Genomic DNA, 18281 nt, shown 5'->3' with positions numbered 1-18281 from the left:
GCATGGGCACTAATTTGCTCATATCTGAGTGCTATCAAGTCATATGTGTACAGTATAAGCACCACACACAAAGCTCAATACCACACTTAGCAACTGCTCCCAGAGAACCCTCCCCTTCAAAACCCCAGGGGGAATGAGGGGCTGATAAGAGAGGTGGGGCAGTGGCCCTTCAGCCATTTAGATACCTGGTGTCATCCCTTGTGTATCTAGGAGATCTAACACATTAGGAATAGTTAATGAAAGCGAGCAAGATAAGGACTATTACACAGCTGCATGCACCAGGACACATGCCAGGGAATAATTCAAGGAGCTCTTTTTAAGTGACTAATCCAGCTTTTGCTGTTTAAGTTTGACTCATCACAAAAGGTTCCTTTACAGCACTACTCAGAAGTGGGGGGGGGGAGGAGTCTTTGTGGCACCTTAGAGACTAACAAATGTACAGGGGCATAAGCTTTCGTGGGCTAGAACCCACTTCATCAGATGCATGAAGTAAAAGATACAGGAGCAGGTATAAATACATGAAGGGATGTGGGTTGCTTTACCAAGTGTTATGTCAGTCTAATGAGATAAATCCATTAACAGCAGGATACCAAGGGAGGAGAAATAACTTTTGAAGTGGTAAGAGTGTGGCCCATTACAGACAGTCAACAAGAAGGTGTGAGAAGAGACTCACCTTTTCCCAGCAGCTGAGCTTGTTTAACAGGTAACCAAAAGAGAGGTTCTGCCAGGTCTTTAAAAGCAGCTCTATCTTGCCAGATAGGTCACCTGACCCCATCGCATTGACCTGCCACCAGGATAGTTTGCAGCAGGGTCCTGGTGCTCTGCCCCAGGTGAAATCCTCTATCCCAGCTTCGCTGTGGTCAACAGATGAAGATGTGGGGCAGAAAGGCTGGGAGCCTGCTGAGCACCCAGCTCATGATCAACATTACCACACCGCCTTTGGCCAGACACAAGATGCCTTTTGGGCCTCACCTGCCCGTGCAAGATCCACCCCCGCTGGAAGGTGCAACGCTCCTGTGGGCAGTCAAGGCAGCTGCACTGAAAAGCCCCCAGCACATTTCTGCACAGCACAGCTCGGGCCCAAGCTCAATCTCACACGGCAACAAAACGCCATTTATTCCTCATCTGGCACCATCCAGAAAAATGCGGACACAGCAATGCTGCCTGCCCTTGCTGGGGCGGTGCATGGGGCACGCGTGAACATGGAGCCCACTGCTCACAAATCCTGGCATTATGAGCACACACACTTACGTGTATCGACTGTCTCCTGGATGGGGATGAAGCCCACAGGAAGCGTGTCCTTGATATCAATCAGTTTCATATCGACCAGGACATTGCCTAAATGGCTCTTTAGAGAGAGGAGAAAAACAGGTGACTGTCACTCTTAATAATTCAGGTTCTTCTTGTCTTACCGATTTGACTGGAAGCTCCCTGTTAAGCAGAGAGTGTTTTAGCAGACAGGGCGACTGACGAACGAGTAGCAGGTACCAGGCTAACAACTCAGACCTAAGGCTGTGGTTTTGTCAGAGAGGTGATAGAAACCGTGAATTTGAATCTTGGAAAAATGGCTGCCAAACACATGCGATTAAGTCCCCAAACTGGGTCGTGTTGCCACCTAACACACGGGGTCACAGCACCACTCAGGTTTGGCCCGTTCACCTGTCTCGATTGGCGGAGGTGAGGCTGGGCCAAAGCTGAGTGGTGCTGTAACTCCAGGCACCACGTCACAGGGCCTAGAGTGGGGAGCCGGGCTCAGCCCTGCAGGACAGGAGCCACCCACTGCGCGGTGAGTGCAGCGTGGGCTTGCTCTCCAACCCCGCCCTCCATTTCTGGGACTTATCAACGTTTTCCCGAACCTCTCGGTCATTAAATTTACGAAAAAAGCCTGTGCCAAAATTGTAGCTTTCCTCCTGATGGCCTACAGCACAGTATGAACACAGCCCACAGTATGAACACAGCAGGGTCATCAGCTAGGAGGTTACAGGCACCTTTGTTTATTCAGGATCTTCTGTCACACCCATCACTGTAATCCCTTAGTACCCTGGAAACAGAGACCACACTATTCTCCTGGAAAATCCCTGGTCCCTACCCAGTGAGCTAAAGGAGAATCACCATCGCCCAGTGAACTGTAAGCCTACAAACCCTATGCACGGTCCAGCTGCAAAAGTCACAGGATGTTTATATGGTTGCAACGGTGGGAAATGCTAAGGAAAGACATCTAATGTAGACACAGCCAAAGTTATTACATGCTTCTGCTAATTAATATTGAACACATATGGTGCTAGCTCCAAAAGATCGCGCCATTTGGAATGATAAATTTCATTTGGAATCCATATGAATTCTGAACCAGTGCCTTGTCCTATTAATCAAGGACTGAAGAGCTAAAAAACAATTTAGCATGACAGCCTCCACAATTGTTTAGAGACTTCATTTCCTTTGCAGTTCCCATTAAAGCCAATGTTCTGCCAATATTCTGGATTCACACGTGGAAGGAAAACAAACACTCTTTCGTTGCCACATGGCTTTTATGAACAGAAATGCAAAAAGCAATTAAAATGTCATTCTAAGCTATGAGACCCCATCAGTGTATTTTACCATTACTTCCTGAAAACTGCCACACACAGTTTTTATCTGGGCAAGCAAAATATTTCAGACAAACCACTGCTTTCTGATCACTGTGTGTGTATGAACTGGGAGGCTTTGAAATAAGAGCAGGTTGTTTAGGGGCTTCATACCTTCTGAACAGGTTGTTTTAAACTTAACAGGTCCATAGCAATACCCTGCAATCTAAATACTACACAGTGGTGATGCTGAAAGTGAGCAGTGCTGATTTTCTATAATCCGAATGTGTCAGTTAATATTTTGTCTAGGCACAGTGACTGGTGGATAAAACGGTCTTTGTTAATGCATCTTTCATGTTGTATTATTCCTACTGTCTGTCTGTTTTACACTAACATTCAACGTCTGTAAAACTGATGATTCTTCTGCCACATCAACACCAGATAGTGTGGTTTTTTCCTTCTGCCTAAGTTTATCAGCTATTGAAATGGCTGGAGTCAGTGCTGATCCAATGGAGTGTATATAAGAGTGCAGCAAACAATTTACTCAGGTAGAAGAGTTAAAGAACCGACTGTCCCCAACATTTAAACACCAAGACATGGAAAACGTCACCATGTTGGGAAATGAGAAATTCTCTCAAAGATTTCGTTACACAGTTGAGAATGATGCTCCCAATAAACATCATCACAAATTAGCCCTACAGTGAAACTCAGAGACTTAACTAGGTTAGTTCTGTTAACTAAACCAGGGACAAGGTGGGTGAGGTTATATCTTCTATTAGACCAACTTAGGTTGGTGAAAGAGGCAAGATTTTGAGCTTGAAAGTTTGTTTCCTCTCCCCAACAGAAGTTGGTCCAACAAAAGATACTACCTCCCTCACCTTGTGCCTCTAATATCCTGGGACCGACATGGCTACAACACTGCACCCAACGAAACCAGTGTCATTCATGTCAAAACAGTGTGGTTACGGTTACACTGGAGAGCTGACAGCGAGGCCGGGGGCTGGAGATTGGTGGATCCTTTGACTTTCAAGTCAAGATCCATGATCAGCCTCCTATTATTAATTATTATTATATTTATTTATTTGATAGCACCTCAGAGTCTAAGTTACGGACCAGGATCCCACTGTGCTACTGGGGGCTGCCTTTCTCTCTCTCTGTTATCAGCAAAAACACTGAAAACTGAATCAATATTGACATTCAAAACACAGAGAGCAGCAGAAGTACCCCCTATATAGAGTGCTCTCACTGCACTTGGAAAGCAAAATCTAATATTTTTCCTCCAGAAAATATAAAGTTTTTAGGATTATATTCAACTGACAAATATAAACAGCCAGTAAAGGCATCAGATCCTGGGCTTTCCCAGACTAACCACTCCTTACCCAAGTGACAGTCTAGACCACAAACCACAAAGACTGGCTGGATTTAGTTGCCCGGTGGAGAGGCACACCAGACAGCTGCTGCCTGCACACAGTGAACAAAGTCTGACTATCCACGTTGGAAAATGTGATTCTAGAGCAGACACACACAGCTACTGAAAACCCTGGGTGAGTGCTAATCTTTCAGAGAGCTGCTTTCCCCATGAACAAACAGCTGATTAAGAGAACGAGCGCACAGCAAAGATCCCATCAGTGTAGCTTGGCTACAGACGCACCTGGACTTGCTGAAAAACCTGCTTGAATTATCCTGGCTCCCCAAACTGAATCAGTTTAGGAACAAGAACGCACCAAGCAGAGTCGCAAATTGTTCAGTCACTCGGCAAATGGACTTACATTTTCTTTCGAAAACGATCTTGTGAAGCACAGGTATCTTGTGACCTTGGATTTAAATAAGCCATCTTTCCAGAGGTCAGCATCCAAGCCATCTGCTGTTTGTGCAACCTGGAAAGATGAGACAGAGGGAGAGACAGGACATGTGAGCCAAGATACAGTTAATGTATGTGCAGTACATCTTCCTCGTACCTATTCTCATTAATGCTGGCCCGAATTCTCTCAGCATCTCATTAGTTCATTTCACAAAGTAAAGTGGAGGGATAAAAAAGCCCCAACTTCTAAGAATAGTGTCTCGAGCAAGTCAGCTGATTAAAGAATCCCTGACAAAAACTATTCTAATAAGGAAACGGCAGCTTTGGAAAGTCAGCACATTACAGCACTCAGTACCATTCCATCACAAGGGGCACAGCATCTGCAAACATGGAAAGAAGGCTACATTTCAGGGATGCAGGAAATTGCCCTCCAAAAGGTGCCCCAGCTCCAGTAGTTGGGCCGGAGCCTGCCTGAATGGTACGCTCACACGCCCAGCAAGTGGGGCTGGGTGGAAGCAGTGAACCGTTGTGGAATGTTTTTTATCAAGTTCAGAAAGCACCTTGTGCCCTGAACATCAGTTCCAAGGAGCACTGCAAGCTGTGATAGTTCACAAGGGTCACAGTCACCTTTCTCCAACAGAAAGACTCACTGCAATTGTACCAGAATCGCTGCACTTGGTTCACACGCTCAGAAGAGTTAACCACAGACTTAGCTGGGCCTGTCTGAGAGTGAAATTCCCCCTTTCCCTTCAAAGGGCCTTCACTTTAGCTGCAGGGAAGGCTGTGTACGCAGAGGTGGCACCAGTGTCTCTGAAGCTCATGCATGGAATAGGTCTCCTGTCTCCACGGTGACCAGCAGCTCAGAGTTGCTCTCAACCCCCTCTAATCCAGCGTCTACTCCATGGTCCCAGGCCTGTTAGGGCAAGAACTGTTGTAACGCAGCAGGCCAGACTTCACTGGCTCACTCCCCCCCCAACACAATACAGAACGCAGGGTGTAAATCAGCACAGGATTCGACCCATCCTATCCTATCCCATCTCAATGCATCTGAACACAGAATCTCTGAAAGAATTAAAGTTTCCAATAGTGAAAGACACAAACATCTTCACAATTTAATTTCTGTTCACAGCAGAAGCCCAACCTCTTACTACATAAGAGAAGAGTCCAGGCTCTCTCTGCAACCAGGCACGGAGAGCCACCATTTCAGCGGGGGTGAAAGTGGGCTGGGCTGGTCCGGTCCCAGCCCTTACTCAGCTGACGTTAAAACACTGCCGTAGCAAAGGACCCTGCTAAAAGCGCAGCCATGGCAGCACTTTCACGTCCTTGTCCTTTGCCCCCCCTGGGCCAATGATGGTGGGGGAGGTTGGGGGCAAAAGGAGCAGCTGCCCCAGGGCTGTGATTTAAAAGGGCCCAGGGCTCCAGCTACCGCAGCAGTGGCCAGAACCCCAGTCCCTTTAAATTACAGCCAAGCCCTGGGCGGCACAGGCCAGGCAGTGCGGATGGGCTGGCTGGGGGACGCTGACCCCCAGTCCGGCCCCCGTACCAGTAAATGTTAAATGTTACTTTCACCCCTGCTCTTCAGAGAACACGTGTATGGACCACCCTGAGGAGTGGTTCAGGAGAAAAGACAGAAGCAATAATCAGATCCTGATAGGACGATCAGCAACAGGCCTGGTAACAGAACGAAGCGCTATGGGAGCAGCCCAGGTATTTACTGGGGAGCACTGTGTCAAAGGCACTCTCTTGAACTTGGGTGTCCCTAATCACCTGATTGCCACAAGCTGGGACTGGACAACAGGGGATGGATCATTTGACAAACTGCCCTGTTCTGTTCATTCCCTCTGGGGCACCTGGCCCTGGCCCCTGTTGGCAGACAGGACACTGGGCTCGATGGACCATTGGTCTGACCCAGTCTGGCCACTCTCATGTCCTTAGGATCGTCAGATGGATACGGCCAGTTGCGTCCTGCAAGCAGAACCGTGATCAGTCCACATAAATAGCTCACTCTGATGTGCAAGGCGTTTGCGAAGCATAACGACAGAGCTTGGGGATATCGGCGCAGGTGAGCACCACACAGGTTGAATGCACCCAGGGGCTTCAGGACACGTGAAAAAGTTGCCACTTCCCAGAAGGCAGGATTCCCGTGAGGCTCTGCTGCAGGCAGCGTCTGACTGACGCTTTCCCATTCATTCCATGCTTCAGATCAACACTTTCTAAGCCACTGAGCATCGCATCGTTTTTTTCTTGTTCTTAAAAAATCCACACAGTGCAGCACACCAACCCTGCCATCTGCAGGTCATTTCGCTGTGATGTGGCTGGTCAGAGTTAAGATTCACTCGCGCCTGGATAAAGCAGCAGTGTCAGGACAGCAGCCAAATAAGCAGCTATTGCAGAATAATTCTGGAAGTTGTATTTCATAGAACCGTTAGTGAAGGTTAACCACACAACTGATATGACATTGAAACCTAAGCACTGCTTACTGGCTCAGCGTGAACTGTGCTAAGAATTCAGGGCCAACTTTCTCCTGCCTCCTCTCTATGTGAAGGAATAAAATCACTGGCATATTGTTATTTATTCCAGATGACAGGTATGTGGTTGCCTCCTGGAGTATCCCACAGAAAGAGAGTACCTCCCAAGGGTCACCTGGCCGTGACTCTGAGGCTGCCGGGTGTGGCCTGTTGCACTCCCGGTCTGCTCCCTGCGTAAGGAACAGGTCTCTGTGAAGAACGCTGCAGGGCCTACGCAGCAGCCCTGAGAGGCCACGGGAGGCGTGCGCTCCGAGCAGCCCAATGGTTTGGTAGCACAAGCTCACACGGAGAAGGGGTCAATTCCTAGCATCATGGTCGAGTGGGCTCCTGACAAACTAAGTTTGTGCCTTCTGACCTACTGCCTCATGCCTCTCTCCAGACAACCGGCGTATCTTGTGTCTTTCTTTAAGACCAGGCTATCAGCTGCAGAACTTGCTTAGCTCCTGTGCACAAGCGCTTTCCTGGAGGCACCAGTGCCCGTTCACGGTGGCTCTCTCTGTGCGAGCAGCAGCACCCCAGGATCACAGCGGCGCTAAGGCCTGATCTACCCTGGAAAGTTAAATCCGCACTCCTGACCGCTGTCGCAAGCTCACATAACCACCAGCGCAGACACAGCTACGTCCATGGAAGAAGGCTTCCACTGACACAGCTCTGTTCAGTGAGCGGGTATCGCTTCACCAGCCGACAAGCTTTGGCAGTGTAGACTGCATCTACACTATGGGGCTATGCTGACGTTGCTACGCCGGTATAGTCTCCAAGGTGCAGACATCCCCTAACTGAACTCGGCTGCAGCTGCCAGAGCCCGTCATGCCATAGATTTCAGGAGATCTTGGCCAGCGGTCATGCTGGGTCTCACAGCTAGGCAGCTCCCAAACTGCCCACCACTTGGGACAGGAAAAGGGAGAGAGGAGACCAGAAAAGAAGTGGAGCAGAAAGGGAGAGGCAGACGACATTAGGGGGCCTTATTCTGCAGAAGCTGTAGAGACAGGAGGTGTGGAAGGTTTGAAAGGGAGCAGGAGAGAAGGCAGGATTTCCCTCCTGCGCTCTTGGGACGCAATGAGCAGGACAGAACAAAAAGAAAAGACAAAGGAATGAATGCAAAGACAAAGAAAATGTAAGACGTCCTCCCATTCCCCCATGGAAAATGCCCTCCAGGATCAAACCCCAAAGCCTTCTCTTTAGATTTGCTTCATCCAACAACCATCCCTGAGGTTAAACTCTGCACTTTGAGAAAGAATTTTTAGTCTCTTTTGCTATTTTGAATTCACTAGAATTAAAGCCAAGTCATTTTCCTGGGCTCTCAGGCTCTGCAATTGTAGGAGGATTCAAGACAAGCAGGTGGCTAGAGTTTCCTTCCACAGACCCACAGGGAAAAGGGAACCTCTGGGGGAATCATGTTCTTTTAAAATGCATGAGATTGAAACAGAGAGCGTGCCTGAGGGAAATCCGAACGACAGAGCCAGAATCAACAGCTGCACATTTCTCTGTCCAGGCAGGAGAAGTCCCCAGTGAGGACAGCTGGGCAGGGGCCATCGCAGGTGCAACCACCATGGAGCGATTTCAGTGCGAAGGACAGACACAGGAAACATTTGCTGCTAGCACAAGCCTAGACAACACCTCTATTTTTCACTAGTTCTCATTTTGGAGGAGGAAGAGGAATTTGTTGTGGTTGATTTTAATTGAATTTTTAGGCATAACATTTAGCTTGCTTTGGGGCGTTCATTCCCAGGCCTTTAAAAATATCTATGAGCTGCATAGATAATGCTAAAATCTGTAAACACCTGGGTCCCTGGGGGCAACAAATACACCAAGGAGCTTCGGTGTAGGCCGATTTTAACAGCTTTTAAGTATCCCTCGAGAGTAGATCTGAAGAGGGAAAATTAGTTTGTTTCTTCCTCTCAGATGTCTAAAGGAGTTTAGAGGGTTAACACTGCTGTAAGTCTATCCCATGAAGGAATGTCTGTAACACGTTTATGTCTTATGCAGATAAAGAGTGTAATCAAAAGGGGTCAGGAAACTAAATTCCAAGGAAAATAATCTGTCAGAGTCAATGGTACAGAGGAATGTACTGCAGTCGCTGACTGTGCAATACTCAGCTTGAGAGACATGCGATAGCGGAGATGGAAAACGGCCTGTTGCGGTTCTGCATTCAGGAACAAACTTGGGGGATGAAGTTTAAGAAGTTGCCTGGTCTGCCCATACCTCTCTGAGACCACCCCTCCACCCCCATCAGCTGAGCAGGAGCAGTTCTCAAAACACACACATTAAACCTCCCAGCAGCTTCCCAGGAAATCCCATTTCTTTCATTTTCTTGCCAAAATCAAGCAAAAGCTCTTCCCCCCTGCAGTCACTCACTGGCCACGCAGAGAGCACCCCTCTCTGCGTGTCCCAGCCCAAGCTGAGCCATGAAGGAGCATCCCACATGTCTGGTGAAAAAGGGGCGGGGGGAAGCACTAAAAGGAGAGGACCCCAGCGCTGTTTTTTCTGGTCAATGTGCCCCACATCCTGCCTTGAGTCACACTCACATGACAGATGCTCCCTCTTGGGGGCTCCCAGAGCCGGGGCTTCTGCCCAAGCCCTGATGCATATGCTCGTTTCTAGCCCCACGGCCCGATCCTCTCAAGCCGAGTTAGCTGGGCTGGGCCAGTCGGGGTGTTTAATGGCACTGTAGACCTACCTGAACACTTCGCTACCGTGTATGGCAATGCCCAGCACGCATGTGAGAAACACAGGGCCTCCTAGCGCCCAGCATGATGCCCGCAGCAGGGCAAGGAGAGTGATTGGCTGTAGGCGACAGATGGAGATTTTGTGCATTTGGGAGCAGCTCACCTCTGACAGGGTGTTAGTGCTTGAAACCAGCTGCAGGCCAAGACCCAGGGTATGTGCCAGGAGAGTCTCGTTCATTCCTGTCCCAGGGGAGCGCCTGAGCTCTCAGATCATCGCCTCAGCTCCCTTGCACAAGCCAGGCCTGGTCACCCTGCCACCCTCGCCTTCCCCCCTCTCTCCACTCTCCCAGCGCAGCCCTTCGCACCCACAAACCCACTCACCAACACTGGGAAGCTCATTCCAAAGCAGAGCAGGGGCAGGCCCCTTCCTAGCAACCGCCTCCCCCAGTGCACGTGTTCGCTAGTGGGTGGCCGTGTCGTCTCCTGGCGAGCGGAGGGGGCAGGACTCCTGTGGGATCTATTCCTGGCTCAGCCACTTACCAGGAGTCCGATCCAAGGCCCACTGAAGTCAACGAAAAAGCTCTCCTGGGTTTTCTGGAGCATTGTGTGGCCTGGAACAGAGACTTCACCGGTCTGGGCCACGATCGGTCTCATGCTCACACAGTCACAGGGCATGTGGGAAGCTTAATTAGGGCTGGGCTATCCTAGACAATTAGGTCAGTGAGAAATCCACCCCCGTGAGCAGGTAGTTAAGCTGACCTAAGTCCCCATGTAGACAGTGCTAGGGCCGGCGACAGGAGAACTCTTCCATCCACCTAGTACCGCCGCTCGGGGAGGTGGATTTCCAGCAGAGAGCCCTTCCCGTTGGCGTAGGCAGCGTCTACATCAACGTGCGTGTGGACAAGCCCTTAGTTAATGCGATATGCAGATCCCCAGATAAGGTGCTGTGCAGAGTGAGGCAGCTGGGGTTAACATGCCACTGACTGAAATGCTGAACGGAAACGCCCAGGCACTGCTGCCAGCAATTAATCTCTAATGCTGGAGCACCAGATTAGCCTTTCACAGCCTCTTTCAAGCCCGAAAGAACGTGAGCATGCATTCGCTTGTCAGGAAACCCGTGGCAGGAAGAAATAGACTAATGTAAACAGGAAACTTCATACATCATGTGCAGGGCTCCCTCCTCATGGACCTTCCAGCACTGCAGTGAGATCAGAGAGAGCCCGAGCCAATGCTGCTTTGCCATGGGAACTGCCTCTCGCCAGGGGAGCACCAAAGGGTGTTCGCCCCAACACAGGGCAGAGGGAGGAGCTGGCTCCCTGCAGGCAGGACACAGAGCCGTAGTCTCCAAGCACAAACTCAAACACGTCACAAGGAAAAGCGTACAATGGAAGAGACTATTTGGCACCAAACACAGTGGTGACTGGCACTGTACCAAACTTCTACCACTAGATCGGCCCAGAGATGGGGAGTGGGGACTGTGCTCCCAGGTCTGCATTTTGACATCTGGGTGCCAGTCACAACTTGCCTGACCTCTGCTTGACTTCGGCAGGCCTGATCCAGCCAGGCTCTCAGGGTTGCCTAGCAGATCACACACATCAAAAGAACAGTGTGGACTAGGCTGTCTAACCACACAACCCCCCCCGCCCCACCCCTTCTCCGAGGCCCCGCCCCGCTCACTCCATCCCCCCTCCCTCCGTCACTAGCTCTCCCCCACACTCACTCACTCTCACCGGGCTGGGGCAGGAGGTTGGGGTGCGGGCTCTAGGCTGGGGCCGAGGGGTTCGGAGTGTGGGAGTGGGCTCTGGGCTAAGCCTGGCGCAGGGGGTTAGGGTGCAGACGGGGTGAGCGGCATGGGCTCGGAGGGAGTTTGGGTGCTGGAGGGGGTGCAGGCTCTTGGAGGGGGCTCAGGGCTGGGGCAGAGGGTTGGGTGCAGGTTGGAGGCTCCGGCTGGGAGGCGCTTACCTTGGGCAGCTCCCAAGCGACGGTGCAGCAGGGCTAAGGCAGGCTCTCTGCCCCCACGCCACTCCTGGAAGCAGCAGGCACGTCCCTGCGACCCCTGTGGGAGGGCAGTGGGCTCCATGTGCTGCCCATGCCCGCAAGCACCGCCCTGGCAACTCCCATTGGCTGCAGTTCCTGCCCAATGGGAGCTGCGGAGTCGGGGCGGGGGCAGCGCATGGAGACCTCCTGCCCCTTCTACCCCCCAGGGGCTGCAGGGACATGCTGGCTGCTTCTGGGAGCAATGCAGGGCCAGGGCAGGTAGGGAGCTGCCTGAGCCCTGCTCTGCCGCCCGACTTTTAGCGGCCTAAAATCTCCTGGTTTGGCATCAGTAGCCTCCAGGAGATAGAGCCCAATTCCGGGAGACTCCTGGCGAAACCAGGAGGGTTGGCAACCCTAGAGTGGACCCAAAGCTGCCCTCAGGAGCTGCAGCGCTCAGCACCACTGAAAATCCACCAGGGATTCTCATTCCAGGCATGCAAAGACGTGTCTCGGCATTGGTCAATGCTTCAAAAACGTGCGTGAGACACAGCGGGCAGGAGCATCACACACAGATGCCTGGGGGAGGCGAGTGCAGGCAGCCAGGGGTAGATTTTGGCCTGTAGACTTAACGCCATCATTCCCCATCGCTGTAGGGGCCAAGCATCTTTCGGGGTTAATGGCACTTTGCCAGACAAGGGGGCTTCTTGCCACAGATGGCATCCCACCAAACTTGTTGGAGCGCTGCCCCGTGGCTTTGGCTTGAGGGGGTTTCTCCGGACTTTCTGCTGCTCCACGTTGGCCATGAGCAGCACGGCTGTGAAAGTGACGGTGCGCAGACAGGGAGAGGCAGGGCGGCCTGATCCCCACCTGGGAGGATGCAGACACAGCAGCTCCTAGGATCCCCTTTCCCATGGTCTCTGGGCTCACTGGGAGCTGTGGACAGAGTCTGATTGCTCATCTGCCACACCTCAGGCTGGAAGGGAACACAGGAGGGACAGAGACAGGAGGCCCGCCCTGCTTCCCCACTGTCTGGGGCTGGGGTCAGAGAACAGCTAAACATAAGAGAAGGGACAAAACTCGAGGAGCGACAGCTTCATGCCTATGCCCCAAAGGAGAGCAACCCACAGCCATAAACACAATCACAACCCCACAGCACCTGGAGAACCCACAGGAAGGAGTTTTTAGCTCCTTTACTCTACTCTGCATTAGTGTCCGACAGGCCCGTTAAGCCACTGAGACACTATCTGGATAAGTGCCCAACCTGAGCAGTAAGTCACAGGGAATGCAGCACACGGCTAATCATGCAGCACATGGCTAATCACACAGCACATTACACTCCTCATGCAGGTGACAATCCCTCAGGCTCAAATACCTCCAAGAGCCCACAACTGCCCCACTCCAGCCCCTCCACCTCCCCACAGCTAGCCTTGCTCCAGGTGATATTTAATTCGGATATCCTGGGAGCTCAGGGAGGTGGTGCAGATAACTCACTCACCTCCTATCGGGATGGGCACACAAGGGCTCCTGCTGGGTGGGCTGAAAGGGTATTTGCCTCTGGTTCAGAGAGGGGATGCTGCCACAGAGCGGGAGCAAGATACATTATGCACCAAGCAGCAGAAGTTGCGAGGCCCTGCCTAGACCATCCATCAGCTCAGCCAGACACTGAGGGAGATGCCAGTCAAGGCCATGGTGAGGGGCTGCACGCAAACAAATACAGACCAAATATTCCCCACGACCTCCTGGACGCCTCTACTGCAGACGCACTCTGTCTCCTTGCGTTTTACCATTTCTTTGGCTCATCAGTTACATCCACTGTTCCAAGCCAGGTAACCTGTCAGATGCAGCCAGTGTGCTGTGATGCTCGTTGGTACCCAGTTATTGTACTCTGGTGTAAATAACACTGGAACAGGAGGAGAACGCTCACAGGGCTGCCTCAGAGGAGGATTCACTTGGCTCTGGGAAAACAACTTTGCCTGAGCCTTTCCCTTCCCTTTTACATTTTATTCACCCCCAACCCAGTGCTTTAAAAGGAGCAAGTGGTGCCAGGCAGGTAACTGGCCCCTGCTAATTGGTCATTGTGCTGTACTGTGGAAAGAGCAGGAGGAGGGGAACAGATGGATTGGTCTGCCCTGATGGGGTAGCTATGTTTGCAATTTATAGCTATACAGAAGTTTAATACATTTGAATCTTTCACTGGTTTGGGTCACTAGCCTTAGGAAAAATTCTTGTTCTGGTTCCAGAGCAATTTGACCAATCGACCTAAGGGCTAAGCAGCTGCTAAGTACCCACATCTGTCTAGCCATGCAGATACTTCTATGGCCTCAACACTGCAGTACCCAAGTACCTCTCCCAGCTGCCCAGCTTCCTACCAAAGTCCACTTTGCAGGGTTCCATTCTGCTGGCTAAGTTCTCCCTGCAATTTCAGCTGGATGTAGAATTCTTTGCTTTCCAGCCTGAAGTGTTGCACTGTGTTGAGGTGTGACGTTAAACAGCTGATACGGGATTCATTTATACATAGATTTAATCTGTACCGTGCTTTGGAACCCTTCAAGATGGGTGTTACTAGGATTATTAAATTTGCATGCCACATTGGCCAGCTGTTTCTGGAAAGCCTTCCTCCAGATAATTACAGAAGTCTTGCGCTTCGCATGACATGCCAGTGGCGGGGAGGAGATGCACTAACATGACTGCACATGGAAAGTATTGCTAAAATACTTCCAAAGCCAAGACCTGGAGGAGGGCGGCTGGTAAAAAAAAAAAGAACCCCCGAACACGTTCTTCAAGGTGAGCACACAAACAGCCGGCCCATTCTCTGGAGGAGATACTGCTCTCTGCAAAGCAAAGGACAAACTAACAATATTCCCAAGGCATCATCAGCTCTACTTACTACGTCGTAACCTGTCGGTGCCCGGTTCCGAGATGCAACCACTCCAACTCCTGTGATAGGATCCATTGGCACGTCTGGCAAGGCATCGGAAAGGTCTCGGACTTCAGGCATTATGGACTGTGCCTGAAACAGGGAGGCAGAGTCAGAGGGCTACGCAGCAGCACAGCCCCTTAGACAGAAAACCTAGCACATGCATAGCCCGCCCGCAGGGGCTCTCTGCGTGCTGGAGCAGCTCCTGCTATGGCCACACGCACCTTCAGCATTTTAAAGTGCTCAAGCTTTCAAGGATTTTTAAAGAGGCATTTGCTTTTGATAAGAACTTACATTTGTGCCCTCTCTGATAAGTCAGGAATTCAGGCCAACAGCCTCTTCTGAGATTAACTTGATTGTTTCCAGGACGTTTAGCCTGGGCTGGTCCCCATCGAGTGCCCGTAAGTAAACCTTAGCCCATCACCCAATGAAAGGCAAACTGACCCCTGTGATTCAACCGGGCTCAGGTGGCTCTGCCATTCCTGGAGGGAAGGAAGCTACTTTGAATGACTCTGTTCCAAGGTTCCCCCTTGCAGCTCAGTAGCAGACAAGCAGAGGATTGCACTGTGAGCCTGCCTCCCTTCAGGGCTTAGCGAGAGCAGGTTAGAGACCTGGTTTACATGGCACCTGGTTCACTACGTACCTGGCACTGTACAGCAGCTGGGACACAGAACGACATGCCTGTCCCACACAGCTGAGACACCAGGGAGGCGCAAACAGGCCCATGGCCTGGAGACTTTCGCACGCACACAGCGTAGCTGGGTTTGGAGTGACTTCGAGGGGCGGGGTGTGCCAAGCGTAGCAGGGGAGCGGGGCCGAGGGAGCAGTCAGCGGACAGGTCACCCGGAGCGCGCGGGTCCCAGGAGTAGGTGAGAGGGCTGGGACAGAATTCTAGCCGGGGCGGAGTCCAGGCAAGGCTGGGGGAACGGTGCCATTGCCTGTGGCATCCTGCCAAGAAAGCCGGTTGAGGCAAGTCCTCTCTTGCTTCCAGGTAGGAATGCGCCAGGAAGCCACCCCGACGCCAAGCGATGAAAAGGCAGCACTGTGTAAACGAGCGTTGCTGCTGGGAAGCTGGCCAGACAAGCCGTGCAAAAAGCTACCTCATTCAGTTGCTTTTTCGCAGCAATTAAACCCCAGCCTCTTCAGGGCTGGTTACATATTGCTTCTCAAACAGGCAGAGGTGAGTGCTGGTGTGCACGCTTCCTACTGCCGGGTCATGGTGCAGGCAATAAAAGGTGACTCTGGTGTCTGACAGAACCGTGCTACATGGCGAGTCAGCATATCTGTAGCACCCCCAGCCGCCAAAACCCCAATGGTCAGCATCTGTCTACGATGTCAATGAAGCAACTGCCTCCAAATTGGTGTCAGGAAGAGTTCTGCTTCTAGTTTCTTGAAAATGCAAAGAAACGGAGATGCAGCTCCCTTCATTCTCTAGACAACTCAAGCTTCTAGCAATCTGGAGACAGGAATTTGCATTTTGAACCCTGGCGTTTTCCCCTTCTATTTCGCATACAGACTCCTCAGCTTCACACAGTCAGCGCAGGAGAATGAAGGCAGCCCTGAGAATGGAGAGACTGCAGCCCACCCACAGCCGGCACCTTCCAGCAAAGATGTTCTCATGTTTAGTTATATACAACAACCAACCCAAACCCAATGCTGTTGCTTGGGGTTCAAAACACTGCAACCTCCCAAAATGCTTTGCAATTGACAATTCATAACTGAAGGCATTATGCTGTGCAGTGCTGACGCAGCATAATGTGAATTAAAATACAGAATACGTAAATCTTCATAGAGATGTGTAGATACGTTTACTGATAAACACACTTCCAGGTTGCTCGCAATAGCTTTGTGACCTACTGATGCCCATCAATTTCTTTTGCTATGTAACAAATATTGATGTTAACGTCCCTTAGGTGAATCCACACTGTCCTTCAAAGAAATAATGATATTCCCTAGTTCACGACAGGAAAAGAGAGCCTCAGCAGATTTCGGAATGGCGACTACGATCTAAGCAAAGGGGAAGGGTGTCTATTCTGCTTAAGTGTTTCCGTTTCACCAGCTATTGCTGCATCCAAATGCGACAACAGAGGCAGGTACCACAGTGGCAGCACTGACTGGCAGTAGGCGAACCCAGGCTTAGCCTTCAGGACTAGTGCCAGGACTCGACATGCTAGAATGCTGGGATGAAAAAGTCTTTCCTTCCTTCCATTTGTGGAAAACACTATCCCATCTGCCCCCTAAGCAGCTGCCCCATAAGGGATTGGACATCACGACAGGCGGTCCTCCGCTGGAAGACTCACAAGAACGGAGCGTACAATACCTTTTCTCTGAAACCCACAAACCAGCAAGGCCACGATTTTCATAAGTGACTGGTGATTTGGGGAGGCCTCATTTCCAGAAAGCGCTGAGCAATCGCCCTTTGAAAATGGACGCCCATCCCTTTGTGGCGACTCACAATGGGTGTCCAAAAAATCACAGCTTTTGAAAATCTTGGCCCAAGCCATTTCCTCTAGGCAGCTAACAAACCAGCTACCTGTCCGAGCATGTGAGTTGCCTGAAGCAGCTTCTCCTCCTCAGAACCTCCCAGCCTCTCTCACACACCAACCCAGGAGTCACGGGGCTGCAAACCATGCCACAGTCCCATCCCGCCTCCGAGGGACAGCTGGCCCCAAGGAGGGGAGCTGGTGTGTTATGGAACACTGCACTACAGAGCTGGGGAAAGCCTGCCCGGTCACACTGCACAGGGGCAGCATGCGCGATTTAACCACAGATGGACGTTCCCAAAAAGAACAGGAGGACTTGTGGCACCTTAGAGACTAACCCATTGATTTGAGCATGAGCTTTCGTGAGCTACAGCTCACTTCATCGGATGCATTCAGTGGAAACTGCAGAAGACTTTATATACACAGAGACCATGAAACAATACCTCCTCCCACCCCACTCTCCTGCTGGTAATAGCTTATCTAAAGTGATCATCAAGTTGGGCCATTTCCAGCACAAATCCAGGTTTTCTCACCCTCCGCCCCCCCTCCCCCACAAACTCACTCTCCTGCTGGTTGATGATCACTTTAGATAAGCTATTACCAGCAGGAGAGTGGGGTGGGAGGAGGTATTGTTTCATGGTCTCTGTGTATATCATGTCTTCTGCAGTTTCCACGGCATGCATCCGATGAAGTGAGCTGTAGCTCACGAAAGCTCATGCTCAAATAAATTGGTTAGTCTCTAAGGTGCCACAAGTCCTCCTTTTCTTTTTGCGAATACAGACTAACACGGCTGTTACTCTGAAACCTTTCCCAAAATGGACAGTTTTGCATAAAAACGTCATTTCTTTTGAAACTTTCTCGCTTTTCAACGAAAAACCAAAACCTGACAAATTGGGTGGGGGGAGGGGTGTTAAAAACCCAGAAAATTTCTGTGAACCTTTCTGAAAACGTTCGCCAGTCTCCAGCCAGCTCTACCCCTGAACTAAAGAGTTCAGCCACATCACCACTGCATCCCCTCGCCTGCCCCCAAGCTTGCACAACGTTTAGCTTGAGATTTTAAATGCACAGAAGTCAGGAGATGCAGAATGCAGTTTGTCATCAGAACTCTCCACACTTCTGAGTTACGCTGGCTCGTTTCACTCAGCCCGTCTCAGTGCCCCTTTTAGAGCAGAGCACGGAAGGGTCACCACTTCCCCCCATCCCAGACGGCTTTCTTTCTTTCTTTCTTTCTGTGTCTAGCAAAGTTCCTCAGCATTGACTAACTGGCTCACACAGAAATGTAGCTCAAGCTGCCTGTAGCTCTTTAATCTCAAGAATTACAGGGTGATGCTGGCCCCGGACACTGTTT

General features: G+C 50.9%; 1 protein-coding gene across 15 annotated transcripts in view; it reads right to left on the bottom strand.

Annotated features, from left to right (window-relative positions):
- MVB12B (multivesicular body subunit 12B) overlaps nt 1–18281 on the bottom strand; it is a 112692-nt gene that overhangs the window by 84623 nt on the left and 9788 nt on the right. For 13 of the 15 annotated variants that reach the window (XM_073314858.2, XM_073314867.2, XM_073314856.2 and 10 more), the window contains exons 2-4: nt 14421–14543; nt 4331–4438; nt 1252–1348 (exon numbers count right to left, since the gene is read on the bottom strand). In XM_073314858.2, coding sequence (XP_073170959.1) covers nt 1252–1348; nt 4331–4438; nt 14421–14531 — 316 coding nt within the window. In that variant the 5' untranslated portion in view covers nt 14532–14543. The other 2 variants (XM_073314852.2, XM_073314857.2) reach the window with 2 other exon arrangements.

The sequence above is a fragment of the Lepidochelys kempii genome, chromosome 16, assembly GCF_965140285.1.
Source record: "Lepidochelys kempii isolate rLepKem1 chromosome 16, rLepKem1.hap1, whole genome shotgun sequence".
Taxonomy (NCBI): domain Eukaryota; kingdom Metazoa; phylum Chordata; order Testudines; family Cheloniidae; genus Lepidochelys; species Lepidochelys kempii.
The sequence above is the reverse complement of the archived record's forward strand: the minus strand, read 5'-3'. Positions and strand labels throughout refer to the sequence as shown.